Raw genomic sequence first — 22,158 nt, 5'->3', positions numbered from 1 at the left:
TACCTCGACATGTACTTGATTTTGGAGCATATCCATCGTTGCCTTGACAGGCACACCGTAGGGGTATTTTGAATTTTGCCAGTGAGTAGATCGAGCCTAAGGTATTTCATTGGATATCCTAGCTCTTTGCTCTGCTTTTAGGAGACAAGGGTTTCTCATCACGTGTACCATGTGGTATCGAATATCGCCATAGCTCGATAGTCAGACTACCGTCCTTGTCATGAACCGATAACCGCCATTCTATCCATGCGTGGGAAACTACTCTTCGAAGACAAAACGCACAAAAATGATCGTAAGAAGAGGAACAAAGAAAAATGGCACAATAAGGGTTGAAAATTAAGGAAAGACAATGCCCCCGGTAAAAAGAACACATGTACCATGTAAACCCCGATTTTGATGCTTCTTTTTCTTAGGGCAAGCGAAGATTATCCGACCAAACATCAACATTGTTGATCGTGCCATGAGTTTTGATCTAGGGCACACCTTCTTTTGTGTGACCAAAAAATATGAGCACCCGATTTAATCTCGCAAGATAAGGAACAACAAGCTCAGCCATCAGATCCAACACAGAAAGCCCTCGGGATATTTAGAGGCTTTGACTACTCTCTCTAGTAAAAGAAATGAAGCACAATGGGTGCTGCTCTATTTCTTATTGGTGAGGTATTCTTCTCCATCTCAGTACTATGGGCATTCTTTCATTCCAGTTTGTCACCAACAGTCAAACTAGGAGCTCAACGACCACTTGTTACCACGACCTTGTTTTCATCCGACAGATAAGCTGTTGAGAAGAGACCACTTCGAAACCATGTCTCCTCATCATCGTGCTTCGACTATCCATACAAACTCATATCATTGTCGTTTTACCGACGCGATGTCCAAACACCTTTCTATTTCGTTTCCCGTACTGTTCGGTGTGTCGCGGCATTAATCTTTTCCTCTTTTCGCCTAAACCCATGGTTCGGGCATTATTAACGTTATGGTCCGATACTCGCTGCCTTTATTTGTATAAAAGAAGACACTTATTATATAGGTCAATAAAATAAGAAGACATTCCTCGGGTCAAATAAATCACCAGGTTTGGTAAGGCAAGTTTACGATCCGCTAACTCTTTCCCATCGGGTGGAGTAACAATGGTAGTCTCGTGCAAGATTAACCTTAACCAATCATAACCCCTCTCTCTCACACAGACGACCGCTTGAAATAAGTTGTTAGCTATCTCAAAAATTAATCAGCAACTCTGACATGGACACACTTTTTCCCCCAAAACCCCTCAGACTCTTCCAACCGTCACAACAACTCGTAGCCCCGGTCTCCCAATTCCCAAATTCCCAAATCATTAGAAGCCACCAAAAGAGCGAGAGCGAGCACACACACAAAACACGCGACAACCGCCACCACCGCCGTCCCGTCCCGTCCCCAACCTCCAAAATTTCCAGGTGTACCACTAGTAGAAAAACGGCTTTTAGTACCGGTTCGTAAGGACCTTTAGTACCTGTTCTGGAACCGGTACTAAAAAGTGGGGACTAAAGGTCCCCCTTTAGTTCCGGTTTAACACGAACCGGGACCAAAGGCCCACCACGTGGCACGAGGCGCGCCGTGGTCTCGAAGACCTTTAGTCCCGGTTGGTAAGGATTTTTTTTATTTTTATTTTTGAAATAAAGCAAAAACAGCCATCCTACTTGGCCGGCACGGCCTGTATACGACTAGAAACCCAATCTCTAGTTGGGCCAGGATGCAGGCCCGTACGGCCCAGTAGGCCCCACAGGGCAGAAGACTTGCAATAGGCCCACAAAGGCCTGCTTAGAGAGGAGCTCGACACGGTAGCCGCGGCGGGGCTTATAACCCGGTGCGAGCTCCTCTCAACTAGCGAGGTGGGACTAAACATTGTGCACCGCGGGTGGCAGCGCACCACCTTTAGTACCGGTTGGTGGCTCCAACCGGTACTAAAGGGGGGGGTCTTTAGTACCGGTTGGAGCCACCAACCCGTACTAAAGGCCACCACCTTTAGTACCGGTTGGTGGCTCCAACAGGTACTAAAGACCCCCCTTTAGTACCGGTTAGAGCCACCAACCCGTACTAAAGGCCACCACCCCTTTAGTACCAGTTCGTGGCACGAACCGGTACTAAAGGTTCGCCACGAACCGGTACTAATGAGCGCCGCCCGCCTGGCCGTTGGAACCGGCATTAATGGTCACATTAGTGCCGTTCAATACCAAATCGGGACTAATGAATTTCACATTAGACCCTTTTTCTACTAGTGTACACTCGCCCTCCCCCCTCCCTCCTTCGACCTCCCTCACCAGCTCTCTCCCCCTCCGTCCCTCCACCATTCCCTCCTGCCCCCTCGCCAATTTTAAACGCCCACCGGCGACGACAGAGGAGACCTGCCAGCCATCTCCCCCCTTCGCCCTCCTGCGTCTACGGAAGGCGGCGGCTATACCTGGCCGGCCAGGCCGGGCTTCGGCCTGGGCCCGGCCCGGCCATCGGGCCTGTTTTTTGGGCCCAAGCCCGGCCCGAACGCGTAAAAGCCCGTCGGGCCTCGGGCCGGGCCCCTTCAGAAAAGCGCAAAAACAACGGGCCCGGGCCCGGCCATCGGGCTAAAAAATCTAGGCCCGAGCCCGGCTCGGGAGCAGCGTCGGGTCGGGCTTTTTCGGGCTGGGCCGGGCTTCCCATGGAAAGGACTAGCGGCAGCGATCCGCGGCTGGGCGCGATGGAGGCGCCGACAGCGGCGCCGCGGGTGCGGTCGATTCGGGAGACTATGGTGGAGAGCGTGGCGGCGTACCACCAGCAGCACCGGATGCGCCACGGGTTCCGCAAGAGCCTCTCCTACGCCGGGGAGCTCTCCTCCGCGGGCCGCGCCTCCTCGTCCTCCCTCGCCTCGCTCGCCGGGCCCGAGGACGACAACGAGCCCTTCTGGGAGGAGGAGGAGGGCACCATGGAGCTCGTCCAGCTCGGCGCCAACCGCGCCAAGAACGTCGTCGTCCTCATGAGCGACACCGGCGAGGGGCACCGCGCCTCCGCCGAGACCATCAAGGACGCCTTCCGCATCGAGTTCGCCGATGACTACCGGGTAAATTCCTCTGCGCCGCGAATCATTCCCCTCCCTCTCTGTCCGTTCGTGAATAAATAAATTCTTGGAATCTCCCCCAATCTGTTTGTCAATCCAAGTCTTAGCAGGATACTGAACGATGCCCCATCGAGATTGCAATACACCAAAGATACGCTCGACGTCCATTTTGTACCTTGGCAAACTGTCAAACAATTTGCGGGCGTCGACGAAGGAGCCCGCCGGCGAAGGGAGTCGCGCCGACGAGCGTGCCGGCGTCTGAAGAAGGAGCTACCGAGGCGGCGAGGCGGCTTCTTAGTCGCGGCTGTGTCGCGGAGTGGGGGTGGGAAGCTTTCGGATCCCCGGCGGCAAGACGGCGATGACGGCGACGTGGGAGGTGGCGGCGTTGTAGGCGGAGGTGTACAGTAGCTCGATACAATGGGGTGCACAGATAAAGCACGTACCGCGCGTATGGTTGGTGCGACGGAGCGAGCCCGTGACCGGTGTCTGCCTGTCTGCCCCGTTCTCGCAGAATGATTTAGCCAGGGATGGGCGGCTGCGGACCTGCGGTGAACACGGCAGTCTCTTCCTCCTTCCTTGGGCATGCATGCATGCCCACGGTATGCATTGACAGGCGTCGGGTTATGAAAAGTCCATTCTACACCTGAGTTCATATGCTTTCGCATGAATAGTAAAATCGAAAAAAATTTAAAAAAATTTCAAAAAATTCCAAATTTTTTTTGAAAAAAACATTGACAAAAGTTCTAAGTGCCTGCAAAAGTTCATCATGAAATCACATTCCTGTAAGGCGTGGCAAAAAAAACAAATTCAATGCTTCAAAATACGTTTGAAAGTAGCTTTTTCAGAGTACTGTTTTTTTTTGCCACGCCTTCTATGAATGTGATTTCATGACGAATTTTTGCAGGCACTTAAAACTTTTGTCAATGTTTCTCTCAAAAAAAAATAGAATTTTTTGAATTTTTTTCGATTTTACTGTTCACCCGAGCTCATTTGAGCTCGGGTGCAGATTAGGCGCGTCCGTCGGGTTCTCGCTTCATCAAGAAAGTAAAAGGAAAAGACATCAGTTGCAATATTTAAAGTCCGATTCAGATTCAGAAATGAGGAGCCGGTTAGCTTAGGTTTAGCCAGGTAGTACTACCCGACATACTCGATGCTACCTGTAGTACTCATCTTATACAGTATATCATAATCCCATTTGGGTGATGTTACTATCTAGCTTGCGGTATTTTGCTTCTATGGAGCGATTAAAAATAAATTTATCACATGCAGTGGTCGTGCCGGAGTGGTTATCGGGCATGACTAGAAATCATGTGGGCTTTGCCCGCGCAGGTTCGAATCCTGCCGACCACGTCTTTTCCTTTTTTTGTGCTTCAGGTTCGAATCCTGCATACTACGCCTTTTTTCTGTGTGCGTATTCACTAGACTTATATTTTTTCTTTACCTTTTTTGCTTGTAGCCATAAAGTAAAATAGCATCTACAGTCTGGCGCCTCAAACACCTTTCAGTGTCCGAGTAGACGATTCCGTTATTCATGGGCGGATTTAGGCCCCAGGCAGAAGGGGCGGCGGTCTGGGGCCTGAGGCCCATGTCCTTCATATACTTGTGCAATGTAGCTACGGTAAAATGCTACAATCAACAGAGCTGCCTGCGCCTTGGCCCAGTTCGCCTGGGCCTTGGCTCATTCCTGGGTCCGCCACTGCCGTCATTGACCTGGTATAAAAAAAACATTCAGACGGACATCTCAAACGTCTGGCCTAATCCTGCCGACCACACCTTTTTTTGGTGCTCCAGGTTCGAATCCTGCCGACTACACCTTTTTTTTTGTGTGTACTTCACGTATTTCACTAGATACTCTTGTGTAATCAATCAGATTCCCAAAGGTTATGTTCTTTTACCTCTTTTGCTTGTAGCCACAAAGTAAGAGAGTATCTACAGCCTGGCGCCTCAAACACCTTTCAATGTCCGGGCAGACGGCTCCGTCATTGACCGGTTAAAAAAATCAGACGGACATCTCAAATCGACCTCAAACGCCCGGGCTAATCGGCACCCACTACTAAGGAAAACCCGCGCTACTGCTAGGACGCACAGCTAACTTTTATCTGTTACTACCTAGGGTAGCAGTAGAGTGGGATGGACGAGCGCTGCTGTTAAACTACCTATAGCGCGGGTCCTGACCTACCGCTACTACTAAGTTTGTGTAGCAACAGTGCCTTCCCCTCGCTGCTTCTATGCTCCTAGCCGGCGCTGCTACTACTTAGGGAAGGGGGGAGGCTGTACATCCATACAAACACGGGTCATGTGCTATGGTTTGTGTTCTGGTTGCCAAACAGATTCATGCCATCGCTACTCACGCCAAGCACGATGTTCTTTGGATCATCTGCGAAATATCGATATTCGGCGCTGAATGTTCTCAACTGGCTAGCATCAGTGAGGTGTCTCAGCTTCGGAATGCCCGTTTCTAGCATAGAATTCAGCAGCCCTGTCACGACCTTCACGCAGCTACTTTGGCCGGATCGATCCATCGCCTCCCACGTCGAGACAGATCACATATCAAAATAGCCGACGGCGCTTTCTCCTCCCACACACTCCTCCCTCGAGACTAAAACGCTGGTTGTTAGACTACCCACAGTGGGAGTAACTTAGGTAGTAACATCACGCATATCTAGATAAAATAGATGATGTGGCAAGCAATAAATGAAGAGAGAGAGGCATGCGGTAACATAGCTAGTTACTAGTAGTATGAGTAACATCACACATATCAAGGCAAGATGAGTCTATAGTCTAATAAATGAAGTGTTGCATGTTACCACATATATGTTACTCCTCACTATAGAGGTAGTAACATAGACTAGTAACATAGACATGTTACTACCCATTGTGGCTAGTCTTAGCTAGTATGTGTGGCTCTCCCGTTGGGGACGCTCGTGGCGGCGGGTTACCTGTGTGTGTGAGAGAGAGACTTCTGAGCTTTTGTCGTGGTGAAAATAAGAAAGGAAAGTTTACCTTGGGTGGGTGTTATCTGGCGTAGATAGGGGCACAGCCAGCCTGAAATAACCACAGCAGTAAACATTCTCTATCTGAGGGAGGTACTATCCAACAACGTTTTTTCTCTCCCCTAGCACGAGTGGCCGCCCCTTCCTAGAGCCTTATTTATTGATATCATGCATATCTTTACACAACATTAATCACACTAAATAATCAGCATTAAACAGTACAGAAGCTTCAGTTCTAAGATAACTCATTCTCCGTCACTATATATATGCGTGTGAATCTTCAGACGACTTCAACTAAGCCAACATAGAAACCATTTTTTCTGTAAAAGAATAGTAGCTTGGAAGACTTCAAGTAGCATCAGACAAACAGAGAGATGGCAACAACGTTTTCTTCCATCCTGTGCAAGATCCTTCTCGTTATTGTAGCCATGCTTGCCCTCCTTTGCTCTGCCTGTAAGTCCCTCTATTTTCTCTGAGATTCCTGCATAACTTGAACCTTTTTCCTAAGAAATCCCTGTGCCATGGACATGGCTAAGTGTTTCCAGTTAAATTGGGGACCTTTCAAGACTATCGAAGTGATGGCGTGAATGCTCACCAAATAAATTTCGCTTGTAGATGCAAGAGACGCATCAGAATATGGGCAGTGTTTTTCCCGGCCTGAATGCAGCAACTACTGCAAGCAGCAAGGATACCTCAGGGGAGGGGAGGTCATGCCGCCCAACTTCATGGACTGTTGCTGTCTCATATGAGCATCACCGTGTAATGTGCCATTTTATGTCTAAATAATAAAATGCTATAATAAAAATGAAATTTATGGATTGCATGCAAATCTGCCGAGAATTTTGTAGGCATTTTGGAATATATTCACATGAACCTCTGATTTAGGGCAAGTCCATCGCCGACCCTCAAACCGCTCGCATCCGTCCGGACAGCGTTGTCCAGACCGCGGAAGCCATCCAACATGGGCATGTATCGGTCTACGACGTGGTCCGGATGCATTTTCAACCGCAAATTGGAGACAAATGTGCGGGAGATTTGTGGGAGTCCGGACAGCAGACACATAGAAGTACGACACCCCGTCCCACCCAGTCCCCCCTCCCGGCCCCATTTCCTTCCACTGTGCCCCATCTTCCCCTTGCTTTGCATCTGCACCCTGCACCTCCGCCGTCGCTGATGTACCTCTCCGGCCGCCGCAGAGGCATTGTCGGACGTCCGCAACCAGCACCGACGTGCCCGCTCGCCTTTACGATGGACTTGTCCACCCTGGAGCCGTTTGTACCCAGGTACACTCCGCCCCCCTATCGACGACCCCATGGCGGACACCACGCCCGGCAGGTGTTCGGTCAAATGCTATTGAGCTTATTTGAAATGCTATGTCGTCCTTTAGAGTACGAAGGATGGTGAGCTACTCGAGCATGGAGGATGAGTTGTTGTGCGATGCATGTTGGTTTAATTAATTACCTATGTAATTAATTAAAACTATAGATAATTAGTCAAACAAATAATTAAGCCTACAATTAATTAATTAAGAAGGCAGTTAATAATGCCAAATCAATTTGAAAGAGCTCGCAAGTGAGGACGGCCAACAGGCTCTCGCTGACGTTGGTGACTGCTAGCAGGCTCTCCTCAACATGGCCCGCTATCGCTTGACTATATGGACAACGGCCACCACACACTCATGATATGTGAGACTAAGCATTACAAAGATGAATGATGACCATTCTCTGCAGGACGTCTACATGCCGACAGTTGCTAAAATGTTCACGGGCGAGCACAACAAACGCCATAGAACAAGGTTGACGTCACACGCTCGAGGATGACCAAGCACTAACGGTCGAGGGCTCCGACCGCGCCTTCCAGGACGGTAGCGATGACCGAGGACAATAGGTCAGACGCCACCACTTTTTCAAATATTGTTTCATCTCGTACCAATGCACGGTATTTAGCTAGTAACATAAATTCACAGCCCATAAACAAATTGTTTCTTATTGTAAAACTTGATACTGGTCAAACATCTTTGGTCACCCAAAAAATAGTAATAAATTCATATCCAGTAAAATACAATTGTTTGTAGTTATAAAGCCTGGCACCGGCCTGACATCTTTGGTAACTCAATAAATAGCAATAAATTCATGGCCCGTATAAATAACTTCCTGCGTCCGAGCTTTTTGGGCCGGAGACCACCTTTCTTGGACCAAGATATATAGTAATTTGCTCACATTAATTCTTTCATCTCACTCTCAATGCACTTTCACATGCCAACTCTCATATGCAGCCAATAGAAAAAGCATTCATGCAACATATTATTCAGCCATGGGACTAGCAACAATGCCTCTTGCTACAACCAATGAGATGGTTGCATGCATGTAGATTTCCAAAGCAAGGCCTCATAAGGCTAGTCATAGTAGAGAGTAACTTAGACTAGTAACATGCACATGTTACTAGTCCATGTTACTAACCTTCATAGTGGGTAGTAACATAAGTGTGATAACATATAGAGCTTCATTTATTGTTTAGTAGACTCATTTTGCATCGGGAAGCGCTATGTGATGGTAACATATTATATTACTCTATTTGCTTCTCTCCTCATTAGTTACTTGACACATCATCTTTTTTGCTTATGTGGCATGTATGTTACTACTTATGTTACTCCCACTATGACTAGCCTTATAACCAGCCTAAGGCTAGTCATAGTGGGAGTAACTTAGTTAGTAACATAGCGGGTTTCAAGACAAATTTGCTTATGTGGCCGGTATTTAATGAGGAGAGTTGTGTTTAGAGTAACATAATATGATACTGTAACATAGCGCTTCTCAATATAAGATGAGTCTACAAGCTAATAAATGAAGTCATTTATGACACTTTGCACTATGAATGTAGTAACTTAGACTAGTGTCATATAGTGTCATATGCATGACACTAGTATAAGTTACTCCTCACTATGACCAGCCTAAAAACGGACATTCTTACGGTGCTCTTAGACCTAATAAACCTAGATGGATGGAGAAATAAATAGCAATTAATATCTTACTTTTGGTAACCCAGTAGAGCAGATACATGATGGACATACATCTATCTTGTCAGCTTTAGCAATGGCAACAATTCTATGCTTCATAACCAAAACATAGATTTTTAGTTGTATATTTATTTTGCATCTTATTATTGCAAACTTATCTTATTATCCAGGCATCAAATTCTTCACAGATTAATTATTTGCAAAAATGAACTTAAAATAAAAATTGTTGAATAATATGAATACGTGCACCAAAATTCACAAATTTCAGTTTTCAAACTATAATTAGGTTAGACGATTAAATTTAGTTGGCATTTTATACTCTCTTCACCCCATCCGCATTGGTTTTCTCAAAAGTGAATGTTCACAAACTTCAACCATGTCCGAAATGCCAAAACTATAATTACTGTAGTCGCTAACCAGCCCCTGTCTTTTTTCTTCCCCCCATCCCACACAGCAACCAGCGCCGCTCCTCTCCACCCCGGCTACCACGCCACCCAGCTCCAATCTGACTTCCCTGCTTAGATCGGCCATGGACGCGGTGGCATGTGCTCTGCGTCCCAAGTCCCAACCCCAAGTCTCAAATGATTAAAAAAAATCATATTTTTTAAGTTTTTTTTAAAATGTAATAACTTATACATATTCACGATGGATCTGTAAAATTTTGTTTAAAAATATTATGATTTGCAAGCTGCAAAAAAAAAAATCCCGTCCCAACAACAAAAAGGGATACATTTTCACGTTTATTTTTGTCTTTTTTGTCTATGCCACGTATGAAAGAATATTGTTATGAAACTTGTCGTCAACGTGTTATATGTGTATTTCTGTATGTACAAAAAATTTCAATTTTTTTTTGCGCTGTGGAATATGTTTTTCTTAAGCGCTGTGCCTGCAAAAAAAAAAGCGCTCCAATGCCCCCGTCAAAAAAGGGGCATTTCCTTTTCTCTCTCCTTCATCGGCGGAGGCCTGCTACAGTGGAGAGGATAGGAGAGAGCGGCAGCCAGCAGCAACAGAGGGCGGCCATGGCAATGCCCACCTTCCATCTCGCCCCCGACCTGCCGCCAGTCTCCCGCCTCTGCCTCGGTCCGGCCCCACATCCATCCATCCTCTACCTCCTGCCTCCGCCCACGCTTCTGCGGTGACCAGACCTCGTCGTCGCAGGGACCATGACGATGGGGGAGCAAAGCGGGCCGCCGGAATCGCTCCGCCTCCTCGACGCCGCCTTCGACGCCGGCGTCAACTTCTTCGACTCCGCCGAGATGTACCCGGTGCCGCAGCGCGCGGAAACGCACGGGCGCAGCGAGGAGCTCGTCGGCCGGTGGCTGCGTGCCCGGCGGGTCCCCCGCGACAGCGTGGTGCTCGCCACCAAGGTCAGCTTGTCGTCTTCGGCGGCCAATGCCCTTTGTAAAATCTAGTACCAACACTGCAATTTATTCTGTGTGTTCGATCCTGCGTTGCTCGGGCAGGTCGCCGGGCCGTCTGGTCAGATGACGTGGATCCGTGGCGGGCCGGTGGCGCTCGACTCCAGGAACATCACGGAGGCAATCGATTCCAGGTTGGTCAATTATTATTTTTTCTTCTATTCAGAACTTTTGATACTTGATCCTTTGTTCTAAGTTCAGAAGCTAGTTTCCTCTAAAATGTCCAGAAGCTAGTCATTTTTTGTTCAGAATGAAATGGTTTACCAACTCAGTACATCTTCCTTCAGGAATCGTTTGCTTAGTTGGACTGATGGTATTTCTGCTCATATTATCTGAAGAATGTTTGATATGCTCTCCTTTTGTGGTTGCAGTTTGCGCAGATTGGGTGTGGATTACATCGACCTCTACCAGATACATTGGCCTGACCGGTCTGTCCAACAACTTCATTCCATGCCAGTAGCTGCAATGCCATGTTTTTTATGCTAGTATTATGTGCACCCTCGAGTGAGTCCTAATACGAGGCATGCTTACCCTGTAGTTATGTTCCTATGTTTGGAGAGACGGACTACGATCCGAGCCGTCAGTACGCGTCTATACCGATGGAAGAACAGCTAGAGGCACTTGGAAAAGGCGTAGAGTCTGGCAAGGTATGCTGCAGCGTGCTGTGTCGTCGGTGTTCCATCTTGCCTATTTGTCCAAGATGTTAGTTCTCCCATTTCGGCAGATGCATTAAATTCCTGGTATTAGATCAGGTACATTGGCCTTAGCAATGAAACACCGTATGGGTTGATGAAGTTCCTTCAACTGTCTGTAGATTTTCAGCTGCGCTCCAAGATACTAACCGTCCAAGTAAGCAGTAGAGTGATTCTAATCATTTTGATGTGTATTGTTTCAGTGACGGAATAACGCTTAATACTTATTTTCATATGCATTTTGCAGAACTCGTATAACCTGCTGTGTCGCAATTTTGATGCTGGATTGGCGGAATGCTGCCATCACGAGAGGTATCCATAGTATAGTCCTCAACCTTCAGTTAGCTACTTTTGTGGGTAACAAATGCTGCCCATCTCAGTTTGGAGCTACTTTGTAGAAGCTGACTCTTAACTTGCCTTGGTGAATCATTTGCAGAATCAGTTTGCTGGCCTACAGCCCAATGGCAATGGGTATACTTTCAGGGAAGTATCACTCATCTGATGACAGCGGACCTCCAGATGCAAGGATGAATCTTTTCAAAGGTATCAAGTCTTACCTTTTAAATAGCTAGTTTCATAGCCAGATTCCTGGCCCCTTTAATTTCAGTCTTGTGCTCCGCATCATCAGTGCTCCTCCTGCTTTGTAGGGAGATACTCCGAAGGTGAATCCAGATACAATCTGCAGAATCCCAAACTGGAATCGGCAGTGAAGGTGTGGTAGTAGCAAACCTCTGTCTTCTCCGTGCTTACACATTAATTCTTGTAAACTATTTCAGGAATATAGAAGAATTGGCGTCAAGTATGGCATTTCACCATCAATCCTAGCAGTAGGTGTGTTACCACATAATTTATGTTCTTTGCAAAGTTGCATTTTTAGCCATTAATCACTGACCATTTCCTCTCATCTTTATGCTTTCAGCATTTGTACTGAGACACCCCCTCGTTGGGTCAGCTGTTTTCGGTGCTACTAAATTATGGCAGCTCGAGGAAGTTCTTCAGGCCACACGGGTCCATCTCTGTGAAGAAATTTTGGCGGAGATCGATGATGTACATGCAAGATATCCCAGTCCTTGTCCATAATGTTCCAACAGATGATCTTTTCCTTTGTAAGTAGTACATTGCAATATCCAGATATGATAAATAGACAGTGGCAATTTGTGCATGCCATCCATGCGAATCTTCTCTGCACCGTTCCAATTGTATCAATGTCTCCGAAGGGACAATACAGAGCAGCAGTTTTGCAACGGCTGAGTTAGCCATCTACCTGTCTTATTAATTCACCTCAGCCTTGTCGGTTTTATGAAACATATGAATTGACTGTTCTGAAGGAAAGTGTCAGTTTATTCACTGTTAACAACATGAATGTTTTTTTTATTTCTTTGCGGGGAACAACATGAATGTAGTTAAAGAACAGGAAAAAAGATGACTTCGACTTCTCATGTGAAAAGTATCATGGCGTGTCAACCTGTGCAAAGTATTTCAAAAATCATTCATTTGGGCAATTTGTATTTGTGTTCAAGTTTCTCCAGTTAGTTCATCTCAACAAAAATGCATTCCCTCCATTCGGAAATAACTGACATGGTCTCAGTTCAAATAACTGACGTGGTTTTCAAAACTGAACTAAAACTACGTCAGTTATTTCCGAACGGAGGGAGTATGTTGTAGAAGGATGTTGAATTTCGCCCAAGAATCACATACAAAACATGACTATCTCGAAAATCTCTTGGACAAGTGCACGGGGGTGTCATCTGTTTTCTCTTTATTTCTTCCCAGTCATTACGATGTGATGGTACATCTTAACAGCATTGTGCCTGCTTATACCATCCTATATCAAAAATTCGTAGTAAAAGGAAAAACTCTCATTTGGCTAAGCATTTCTGCCTTTTATGAGATTTTTTTTACTGCTTCTCGAGTTAAAGTTGCCGTGACCATTTGCATTACCATGGCATGGTAGATTCTTGTTGCCATTTTCACTGTTGGAATCGCCACTTCACCTCTGCAAACAAGATAACATGGAACTCTGAAATCTGAATCCAGACCTCCCAATCTATGGCAACAATCCCCATTTCGCAGCTATGTAACCGTATTACAAATCAATGATGATTGATACATTCATCTGCATTTTCTGCTGTTGATAGATCTCGATCTGCAGCTCGGGACCATGCATGCGCGCTCCATCGATAGTGAAGGATGGCAACATAAACGCGGTCCGATCCAGAAGACGACGCATCAACTGCTGCCCTCAATACATAACAAACCACACATGATCATTGAGAAATTATTGTCACACCGACCATACACCTCAGCAACATTATCAGCAAGATGCAGATTTCTTCTGCGTGTATATATAGAGTACACAAGGATGCAGAAATCAGACATTACACAGGCACACACTTGAGTCTTGACTCTTGAGCTCTCTTGCCATGGCTTCCGGCGGCCGGCTCTGCTCCATGCTGCTCGCGCTGCTGGCCGTCCTGGCCGCGCGGCCGGCGGCGGTGGCGGGGGCGTCGGCGCACCTGCACTTCTACATGCACGACGTGCTGACCGGCCCGGCGCCGACGGCGGTGCAGGTGCTGGACGGCCCGCGCGGCCACTTCGGCGACACCATCGTCATCGACGACGCGCTCACGGCCACCTCCTCCGCGGCGTCGGCGGGCGTGGGGCGCGCGCAGGGGCGCTACGTCTGGGCGTCCAAGGGGAACCCGGAGCTGCTGGTCACCATGGAGGTGCTCCTCACGTCCGGCCCCTACGCGGGCTCCTCCGTCACGGTGGTCGGCCGGGACGACATCGGCGCCGCCGTGCGGGAGCTGTCCGTGGTCGGCGGCACGGGCCAGTTCAGGATGGCCACGGGCTACGTGCTCTGGAAGACCGTCCGGCTCGACCACCCCAACGCCGTCCTCGAGCTCGACGTCTTCGTCAACCCGTGACCGTCTCCCATGGACCAAGCGCGTCGTTACTCGTCTCGTCTCCCCTATTTGCCCAATCTATATGTGCATGTTGATCTGTTCCACTTCTCCTCTATATATTTGCCCCGTCTTCTATATGTCTCCTCTGCTAGAGCCTACAATAATGTTGAATATGTGCAAATGTTGTTCCTGAAAAAATAATATGTTGCCTGGCTTTGGTAATGACGATAATCTAAATATGATTGGTTTCGATCTGTTCAGAACTGCTGTCCCGCCCCATCATATAAGATCTTATTACATACAATTTATGGGAAGGATGGAGTAATTTAGTTTCAGTTATTATATGTTGCTGCTGTTAGAGCAACTCTAGCAGACCCCGCATCCCGTCCCGACCCGTAAAATAACCGCTAAAATGCGGGCCGGGGCGGAAAAACCCGCCCGATCAGACCCCGCATCCCGCCCCGGCCCGCAAAATTTTTTAGGGGGCGCGGCAAAATTCCGAGCCCAATCCGGGAAAACGCGGGTTTCCCCTCGCGGCTGCGGTGCCCTGCATATAAGCGGAAGCGGTTGGTGGGGGGACATTTCATCCCGCGCTTTCTTCCACCAACCACCTCTCCTCTCCCCTCTCGCGTCGCCGCCGGCCGCCGCCCAAGATTCCGGCGACCGCAGCCGGCAGGAGCACGCCGGAAGGCCGCCACGCGCACGAGGCCTCCCCCCTCCCCCTGCGTCGGCGGGCCGCCGGATTTGCAGATCTGCGGTAGTTCATCGTGGGCCGCCGGATTTGGCTTTTTCCGGCCGCCGGTTGCTGCCCCAAGCTATGGAGTGGTCAGGGAGCCTCTCCCGCAGCCCAGGCAAGGGCGCATCGCCGCATGCAGGTGCGAGTTCGTCCGCCCGCCGTCGCCGAAGGTTTGCGGGCATGGACTCCTCCGGCCGTCCACCGGGCTCGGCGCTCGCGCGGCGTCTTTATGGCTTGCCGATGCCGCTCATAGAGTGTGACGACTGCACGCGGAAAGTGCTGCGGCTCACTTCGAGCACGCCGAAGCACCCCGGATGGGTGTTCTTCAAATGCGAAAACGACGGTGTACGTGCACAGTTCATTCATTAGCTAAACTGCGGTGGCTGACTTCGAGCTTGCTCATTCTTTTGTGTAGGACGAAGGATGCTCATTATGGTTTTGGGAAGAGCAATACATTGATTTGTTGATAGAAATAAATTTAAAAGATGTTAGTGCACTCCTTGGTATAATCGAAGGCAATGATGCGGCTGCATGTGCAACTAGAGGGGAAGCAACATCTACTTCTTCCGAACCAAAGATGAAGAAAGAAGAATGCAAAATCAAGAATCCACAGATCAACAACGAATGCATGGAGAAGATATTACTCCAACTAGTGGGAGCAGTTATGGAAATTGGAAATCTTCTAATTCTTTGGGCTTGCTATTCTAGCAAAGATTTGGTGATGCTTTTGTATCCAATGTTGTCATAAAACAAAGCAATGCAATATGCTAGATCAAATTGAGTTGCAAATTTAAGTTTTGTGGGCCGGGAGTAAATGCGCCAGATCAGACGCCGCAACCCCAACCCATAAAAAAACATATTCTGGGAATATCCTTTTTTACGGGTCCATTATGCAGAGTCTGCAATTGCGGCCGTCCGCGCCGACCCGCAAAGACGTTTTCCGCGAACTGCAAAACCGTTTTGCGGGTCGGGAGGATGCGGGGTCTGCTAGAGTTGCTCTTAGCGTTTGTGCAGCATCCTGGAACTCCTTTTTTTTCACCTGGATGCTTTTGGCACTGCTGGCTGTTCCGTTATTTCGCGATAGTGGAACCTCGACACAGGGGAAGGAGTTGCTCCAAACCCTAAACCCTAAACCCTAAACCCTCTTACTTCTCACTCCAACTAAATTTAGCAAGAGACCTTTTTTGCAGAACCTGTGAGAATTTCTTAAAATTTCCATTAACAAATGCAAACTCAAGGTAATACATATAACAAACAGAATCGAGCAGAGAGAGCATGAAAAATGCTCCAATGAGGCCCTATGTGACAAGTTCGCACCTACTCCCTTCGTCCGGGTTAATTGGCCCCCCTTGTATTTTGGGATCAATTTTGACCATCTATTTGATTAACAAAATAGGAAGTACTCCCTCCGTCTGAAAATACTTGTCATCAAAATGCATAAAAAGAGATGTATCTAGAACTAAAATACATCTAGATATACCCCATTTGATCCATTTTGATGATAAGTATTTCCGGACGGAGTGAGTATATGCTAAAAAAATATTGTTAGATTTTTATTTGAAAGAGATTTTTCCATGGTATTTTGTGACATTTAGTTTACATTTTATTAGTTACATTTATGATCAAACTTTGCCTAAAAATAAAAGGGACCTAATAAACCTGGACGGAGGGAGAATGTAGGTAATTGTGCATAGGATTTGCATTTTACCCTGTGGACTAGTGATTGAAGTTCTTTGAATCTGCGCCTACGACTATAAAGGTTAGGCTGAACTCCTTGGAAGATAAAATCATTACAGGAATTACAAATGAGCCAGAATACTAGTATAACGAGATCATTGATGGTGCGCCACACCTTTCTATTTAAAATTTCTTAAATATGTAATTTTCTTCAATAAAATTCGCATCTATTGACCAATTTGTTAGCAATAGAAGAGAGGTGAACTTTAGTTGGCTTGCAAAGAAGTATTGGGGTAGTATGGCGCGATATGGTTTTTGTTCAGTCTAATGGGCTTCAATCAGAGCGAGAGCGACGTGTGATGGGGTAGATAGTTAATTAAACCAAGAAAAGTAAAGTGTGCTTCATACTCGCTCCGTCCCAAAATAGTTAAACCAAGATAATCCTGAAGTAGGAAAACACTAACGATCTTTTCTGCGATGGCACATGACAATTGACACCCAAGGGAGGAATACAGAAAAATGCATACCTTCACCGCGACAGAACATAGATGCAAACTCAAGTCTAGTTAGGTTGACCGTTCAACTATACAAACACCAACACCAGCATACCTGAAATGAACAAGAAGACCAGCTTTAACTAATCCGAAACTGAACTTTTATAGCCTGCAAATTCTGGCAAAAATAAAGGGTTTCTAACAATCAGAGAAGCTACATTTTTTATGAGCAATATTATCACATATTTGTTCAGATATTAGGATATATGTTCATCTTATGCAAACGCTTTGTTTGCTCACATCATTTTTAAATAGCAAAGCATGTAATGTTGGCACAATAGGAATAATATTTACTTTCTTTTTAGTACATAGGTAATCGTGTGTCAAGTAGTAAGGCATGCAATAGGATAGGAACGCCAAAAATAAAGAAAGCTAAAAAGGTGATGGTCAAATTTGCAGTACATTTAAGTAATCCTTTGCATGGGGCCAACCAAAATGTGACCTTAAAGCATATCAGTCTCGAAATAGAGAAAATAAAGATCAGATGCTAGCACACAAGTATCTATATGTATGAACAACAATGGAAATCACATTGTAGTATAAGAGCATCTCCAGCCGCGCCCCCAACAGCCCCCCCTCCCCCCAAGGCCACTTTTTCGGCGCCGGCGCCAAAAAAAGCCCCAGTCACGCCCCCAGGACGACGAAAAGCGCCGGTTCGGCCCTTTTTTCCTCCCGGCGGCCGCAAGCCGAACCCGGCGCACTAGGGGGCGATCGGGGGCTCCGGCGTAAGGGAAAAGCGCGGCTGGCCCACACCGTGAGGTGAAAAGTCAAGATTTTCTTTCCCGACTCGCCTTCCACCCCCCGCGCCCTCGGCCGCCACTAGCTATATCCCGGCGCCGCCCGCCGCCCTTCACCGCTAGATAGCCATTCCCCGCCGGAAAAATAGCAGAAGTTCGCCGCGGCAGCCCCTCCAACAACAGCTGGGCGTTTCCGGCCGCCGTTTCCGACCGCGGAGGGGCAGTTTAGCGGCGGGTGCACGCCCACCGGGCGCAAGGTGTTCGGCGATTTGTCTGCCTCGGCAATGGACTCGGATGACGAGGAAGCACTCGTCGCGCTGCTGGAGGAGGAAGCCGAGGCCGATGTCCAGGAAGAAGAGCATCTGATGGTGCTCGCCGCCCTCGCCCAGCTGCTGGCGAGCAATGAAAAGCCGCGGCGAGGTGGCTCGGCGCCAGAGCGGGTGAAAGCAAAAAACCGGCATCGTCTCGAAGGCTACTGCATGATCTAATCCGACTACTTCGCCGATGCTCCACTTCACGGCGACAAAACATTTCGGCGCCGTTATCGGATGAGCCGAAAAAGCTCTTCCTCAGAATTGTGAATTCCATCCGGGAGTTCAACAACTACTTCAAGTGCAAGATGGATTGCACCGGCAAACTTGGATTCACCTCGATCAAAAAGTGCACGACAGCGATGAGGATGCTTGCATACGGAGCTCCTGGTGATTCACTCGACGACTATGGGCGCATGGCCGAGTCCACCAGCATAGAGTGTTTCTACAAGTTCTGTCGGGCAGTGGTGGCAGTGTTTGGACCGCAATACTTGAGAACACCCAATGCGGAAGACACTGCTCGGATCCTAGCACAGAATGCAACAAGAGGATTTCCTGGGATGCTTGGAAGCATCGACTGCATGCATTGGAAATGGAAGAATTGCCCATTTGCTTGGCAGGGGATGTACAAAGGCGCCAAAGGCGGTTGCAGTGTGGTACTTGAGGCGGTGGCCACACAGGACCTCTGGATTTGGCATTCCTTCTTTGGTATGCCAGGAACTCACAATGACATCAACGTGTTGCAGTGCTCTCCTGTCTTTGCCAAGCTTGTTGAAGGTCATTCTCCTCCGGTGAACTTCGAGATAAATGGGTGGCACTACAACAAGGGGTACTATCTAGCTGATGGTATCTATCCGAGATGGTCGACTTTTGTGAAGACGATCTCAAACCCTGTGCCAGGAGGCAAGAACGCCTGTTTTGCGAAGATTCAGGAGGCTTGCAGGAAGGATGTCGAGCGGGCATTTGGTGTGCTCCAATCTTGATTTGCTGTTGTCCGGTACCCCGTGATACGTCTCCGTCGTATCTACTTTTCCAAACACTTTTGCCCTTGTTTTGGACTCTAACTTGCATGATTTGAATGGAACTAACCCGGACTGACGCTGTTTTCAGCAGAATTGCCATGGTGTTATTTATGTGCAGAAACAAAAGTCCACGGAGATTATTTTTGGAAATAATAAAAAATACTGGCGAAAGAATCAAGGCCAAGGGGCCCACACCCTTGCCACGAGGGTGGGGGGCACGCCTGCCCCCCTGGGCGCACCCCCTGCCTCGTGGCCCCCCTGGAGCTCCATCGACCTCAACTCGAACTCCATATATTCGTGTTCGGGGAGAAAAAAATCAGAGAGAAAGATTCATCGCGCTTTACGATACGGAGCCGCCGCCAAGCCCTAAACTCTCTCGGGAGGGCTGATCTGGAGTCCGTTCGGGGCTCCGGAGAGGGGAATCCGTCGCCGTCGTCATCATCAACCATCCTCCATCACCAATTTCATGATGCTCCACTCCGTGCGTGAGTAATTCCATCGTAGGCTTGCTGGACGGTGATGGGTTGGATGAGATTTATCATGTAATCGAGTTAGTTTTGTTAGGGTTTGATCCCTAGTATCCACTATGTTCTGAGATTGATGTTGCTATGACTTTGCTATGCTTAATGCTTGCCACTAGGGCCCGAGTGCCATGATTTCAGATCTGAACTTATTATGTTCTCATGAATATATGTGAGTTCTTGATCCTATCTTGCAAGTCTATAGTCACCTACTATGTGTTATGATCCGGCAACCCCGAAGTGACAATAATAGGGACCACTCTCGGTGACGAACGTAGTTTGAGGAGTTCATGTATTCACTATGTGTTAATGCTTTGGTCCGGTACTCTATTAAAAGGAGGCCTTAATATCCCTTAGTTTCCATTAGGACCCCGCTGCCACGGGAGTGTAGGACAAAAGATGTCATGCAAGTTCTTTTTCATAAGCACGTATGACTATATTTGGAATACATGCCTACATTACATTGATGAATTGGAGCTAGTTTTGTGTCACCCTATGTTATAACTGTTGCATGAATAATCGCATCCGGCATAATTCTCCATCACCGATCCAATGCACGATGGTTCTTCAAGGAAGCAAGGACCTAGGCTCGCAATGCGCGATGCTGACGAGGAACCACCGAGAGAAGCTCCAGTGCGGGCTTGTGAATGACCTTCAGAAGACTTTATGGATCAAGCGGGAATCAAGGAAGAATTTAACGCATATGTGCGTAACGCTGATCTTGTGAACTTCGAGGAAGATAAGTGTCGTCAGTACCACTATCTCACTAGCTCCTTTGTGAGAAGGTTTGAATTTTCATATTCACGCAATTCTCAAACTGTCCTGTTTGATCTTTATGAAAACTCTTAAACAATGGACTTAGAGGATTTTACCACTGCTTGCAAACTTTCACAATGGGGTAGTACTAGTGAACCTCGCAAATCTGAATTTAGATATTTTCTTGCTAGTATAACTGTGGGGGAATCTAGAGACATAGCACAAGCTACCATAGGGAGCATTCATTTTCCTGCTATACATTATTTTGCTCTCTTCATAGATAGGTGCATAAATGGTAAGGATGAAGCATGTCACATGTGTGTCCCTGACCTCAGTATCCTCAGGAGTGCTGTGTTAGGAGGCAAACATTATAATTTGGGAGCCATTATTGCACGTAGGTTGCATCATAATAGATTTAATGGAGATTTCTTTAGTGAAATTTATGCAACCCGTTTAGCTAATTTTCTTGGTGTAACCATACGTGAGGATGATATTGAGTTGCCTCCTGCTTATTTAGATTATGAGGCTATGGTTCGTTATCGTTTTGTTGAGAGGAACGATCAGTTCCTCCAGTACCGACTAATCTTTGACAGACGACGCACATATCACGTCGCTCTCACTGCTTCTACTTTCTTTGACTTTCAGGCAAAGGGGAGATATTTTATAACCAGAGAGGAGGCGGAAGAGTATAAGAGGAGGGCTGAGATAGCTCGCCTCCAAGCTGCAGCCCACGATGCAATGACTGCTGCATCTCAGTACGACCCCAACTATAACTTTGGATATCCGCCAGGCCAGCCGTGGCAATAAACCAACTTAGGCCAAAAGCCTAAGCTTGGGGGAATTCCAGCTTAGTCCAATGCACGTGCACTATTATTATTATTCACATCGTTCGGTCGTGCAAGTGAAAGGCAATTATGACGATATATGATGAATTGATTGAGATGAGAAAAGCTGGTATGAACTCGACCTCTCTTGTTTTTGTAAATATGATTAGTTCATCGTTCCTGATTCAGCTTATTATGAATAAACATGTTTGCAATGACAATTAGAGATTATAGTACTTATGCCATGCTTAATTAGCTAGGAGTTATAATGGTTTACCTTGCGTGCCAACATGCTATTAAAATGGTTGTGATGTGGTATGATAGGGTGGTATCCTCCTTTGAATGATTCAAGTGACTGGACTTGGCACATGTTCGCACATGTAGTTGAAACAAAATCAACATAGCCTTCACGATATTTATGTTCGTGGTGGATTATATCCTACTCATGCTTGCACTCAATGTTCATTAATTTTAATGTATGTTCATGACTGTTATCGCTCTCTAGTTGGTCGCTTCCCAGTCTTTTGCTAGCCTTCACTTCTACTAAGCGGGAATACTGCTTGTGCATCCAATCTCTTAAACCCCAAAGTTATTCCATATGAGTCCATCATACCTTCCTATATGCGGTATCTACCTGCCGTTCCAAGTAAATTTGTATGTGCCAAACTCTAAACCTTCAAATGAAATTCTATTTTGTATGCTCGAATAGCTCATGTATCAACTAGGGTTGTCCGTATCTTCCATGTTAGGCGGGTTATTCTCAAGAGGAGTGGACTCCGCTCCTCACTCACGAGAAAATGGCTGGTCACCGGGATGCCCAGTCCCATGCTTTATGCAAATAAAATCAAAATAATTGCAAACAAAACTCCCCCGGGATTGTTGTTAGTTGGAGGCACTCGTTGTTTCGAGCAAGCCATGGATTGATGCT

General features: G+C 47.1%; 2 protein-coding genes, 1 long non-coding RNA gene and 1 other non-coding gene across 6 annotated transcripts; all 4 read left to right on the top strand.

Annotated features, from left to right (window-relative positions):
- The first annotated feature begins 4,335 nt into the window (after positions 1-4,335).
- Positions 4,336-4,417, top strand: TRNAS-AGA (transfer RNA serine (anticodon AGA)). The gene has a single exon. It is a non-coding gene; the product is annotated as a tRNA-Ser (tRNA).
- A 1,946-nt stretch (positions 4,418-6,363) lies between these two features.
- Positions 6,364-6,880, top strand: LOC123074002 (uncharacterized). Its single transcript, XR_006435822.1, has 2 exons — positions 6,364-6,513; positions 6,676-6,880. It is a non-coding gene; the product is annotated as an uncharacterized lncRNA (long non-coding RNA).
- A 3,117-nt stretch (positions 6,881-9,997) lies between these two features.
- Positions 9,998-12,493, top strand: LOC123077200 (protein tas). Of its 3 annotated transcripts, none has more exons than XM_044499423.1 (11): positions 9,998-10,156; positions 10,235-10,443; positions 10,540-10,628; positions 10,866-10,922; positions 11,033-11,141; positions 11,242-11,343; positions 11,434-11,498; positions 11,623-11,729; positions 11,834-11,848; positions 11,963-12,013; positions 12,106-12,493. In XM_044499423.1, the coding sequence occupies exons 1-10, from the start codon at positions 10,096-10,098 to the stop codon at positions 11,968-11,970; spliced, it is 822 nt and encodes a 273-aa protein (XP_044355358.1). In that variant the 5' UTR covers positions 9,998-10,095; the 3' UTR covers positions 11,971-12,013; positions 12,106-12,493. The 3 variants fall into 3 exon arrangements, with proteins under 3 accessions (XP_044355358.1, XP_044355357.1, XP_044355356.1); XM_044499422.1 differs by having other exon boundaries at positions 11,963-12,017; XM_044499421.1 differs by having other exon boundaries at positions 11,834-11,898; positions 11,963-12,017.
- Positions 12,494-13,544: 1,051 nt separating this feature from the next.
- LOC123074001 (dirigent protein 21) lies at positions 13,545-14,352 on the top strand. The gene has a single exon (XM_044496967.1). The coding sequence runs from the start codon at positions 13,610-13,612 to the stop codon at positions 14,111-14,113; it is 504 nt and encodes a 167-aa protein (XP_044352902.1). The 5' UTR covers positions 13,545-13,609; the 3' UTR covers positions 14,114-14,352.
- Positions 14,353-22,158: the final 7,806 nt, after the last annotated feature.

The sequence above is a fragment of the Triticum aestivum genome, chromosome 3D (assembly GCF_018294505.1).
Source record: "Triticum aestivum cultivar Chinese Spring chromosome 3D, IWGSC CS RefSeq v2.1, whole genome shotgun sequence".
NCBI classification, from domain to species: domain Eukaryota; kingdom Viridiplantae; phylum Streptophyta; class Magnoliopsida; order Poales; family Poaceae; genus Triticum; species Triticum aestivum.
The sequence above is the reverse complement of the archived record's forward strand: the minus strand, read 5'-3'. Positions and strand labels throughout refer to the sequence as shown.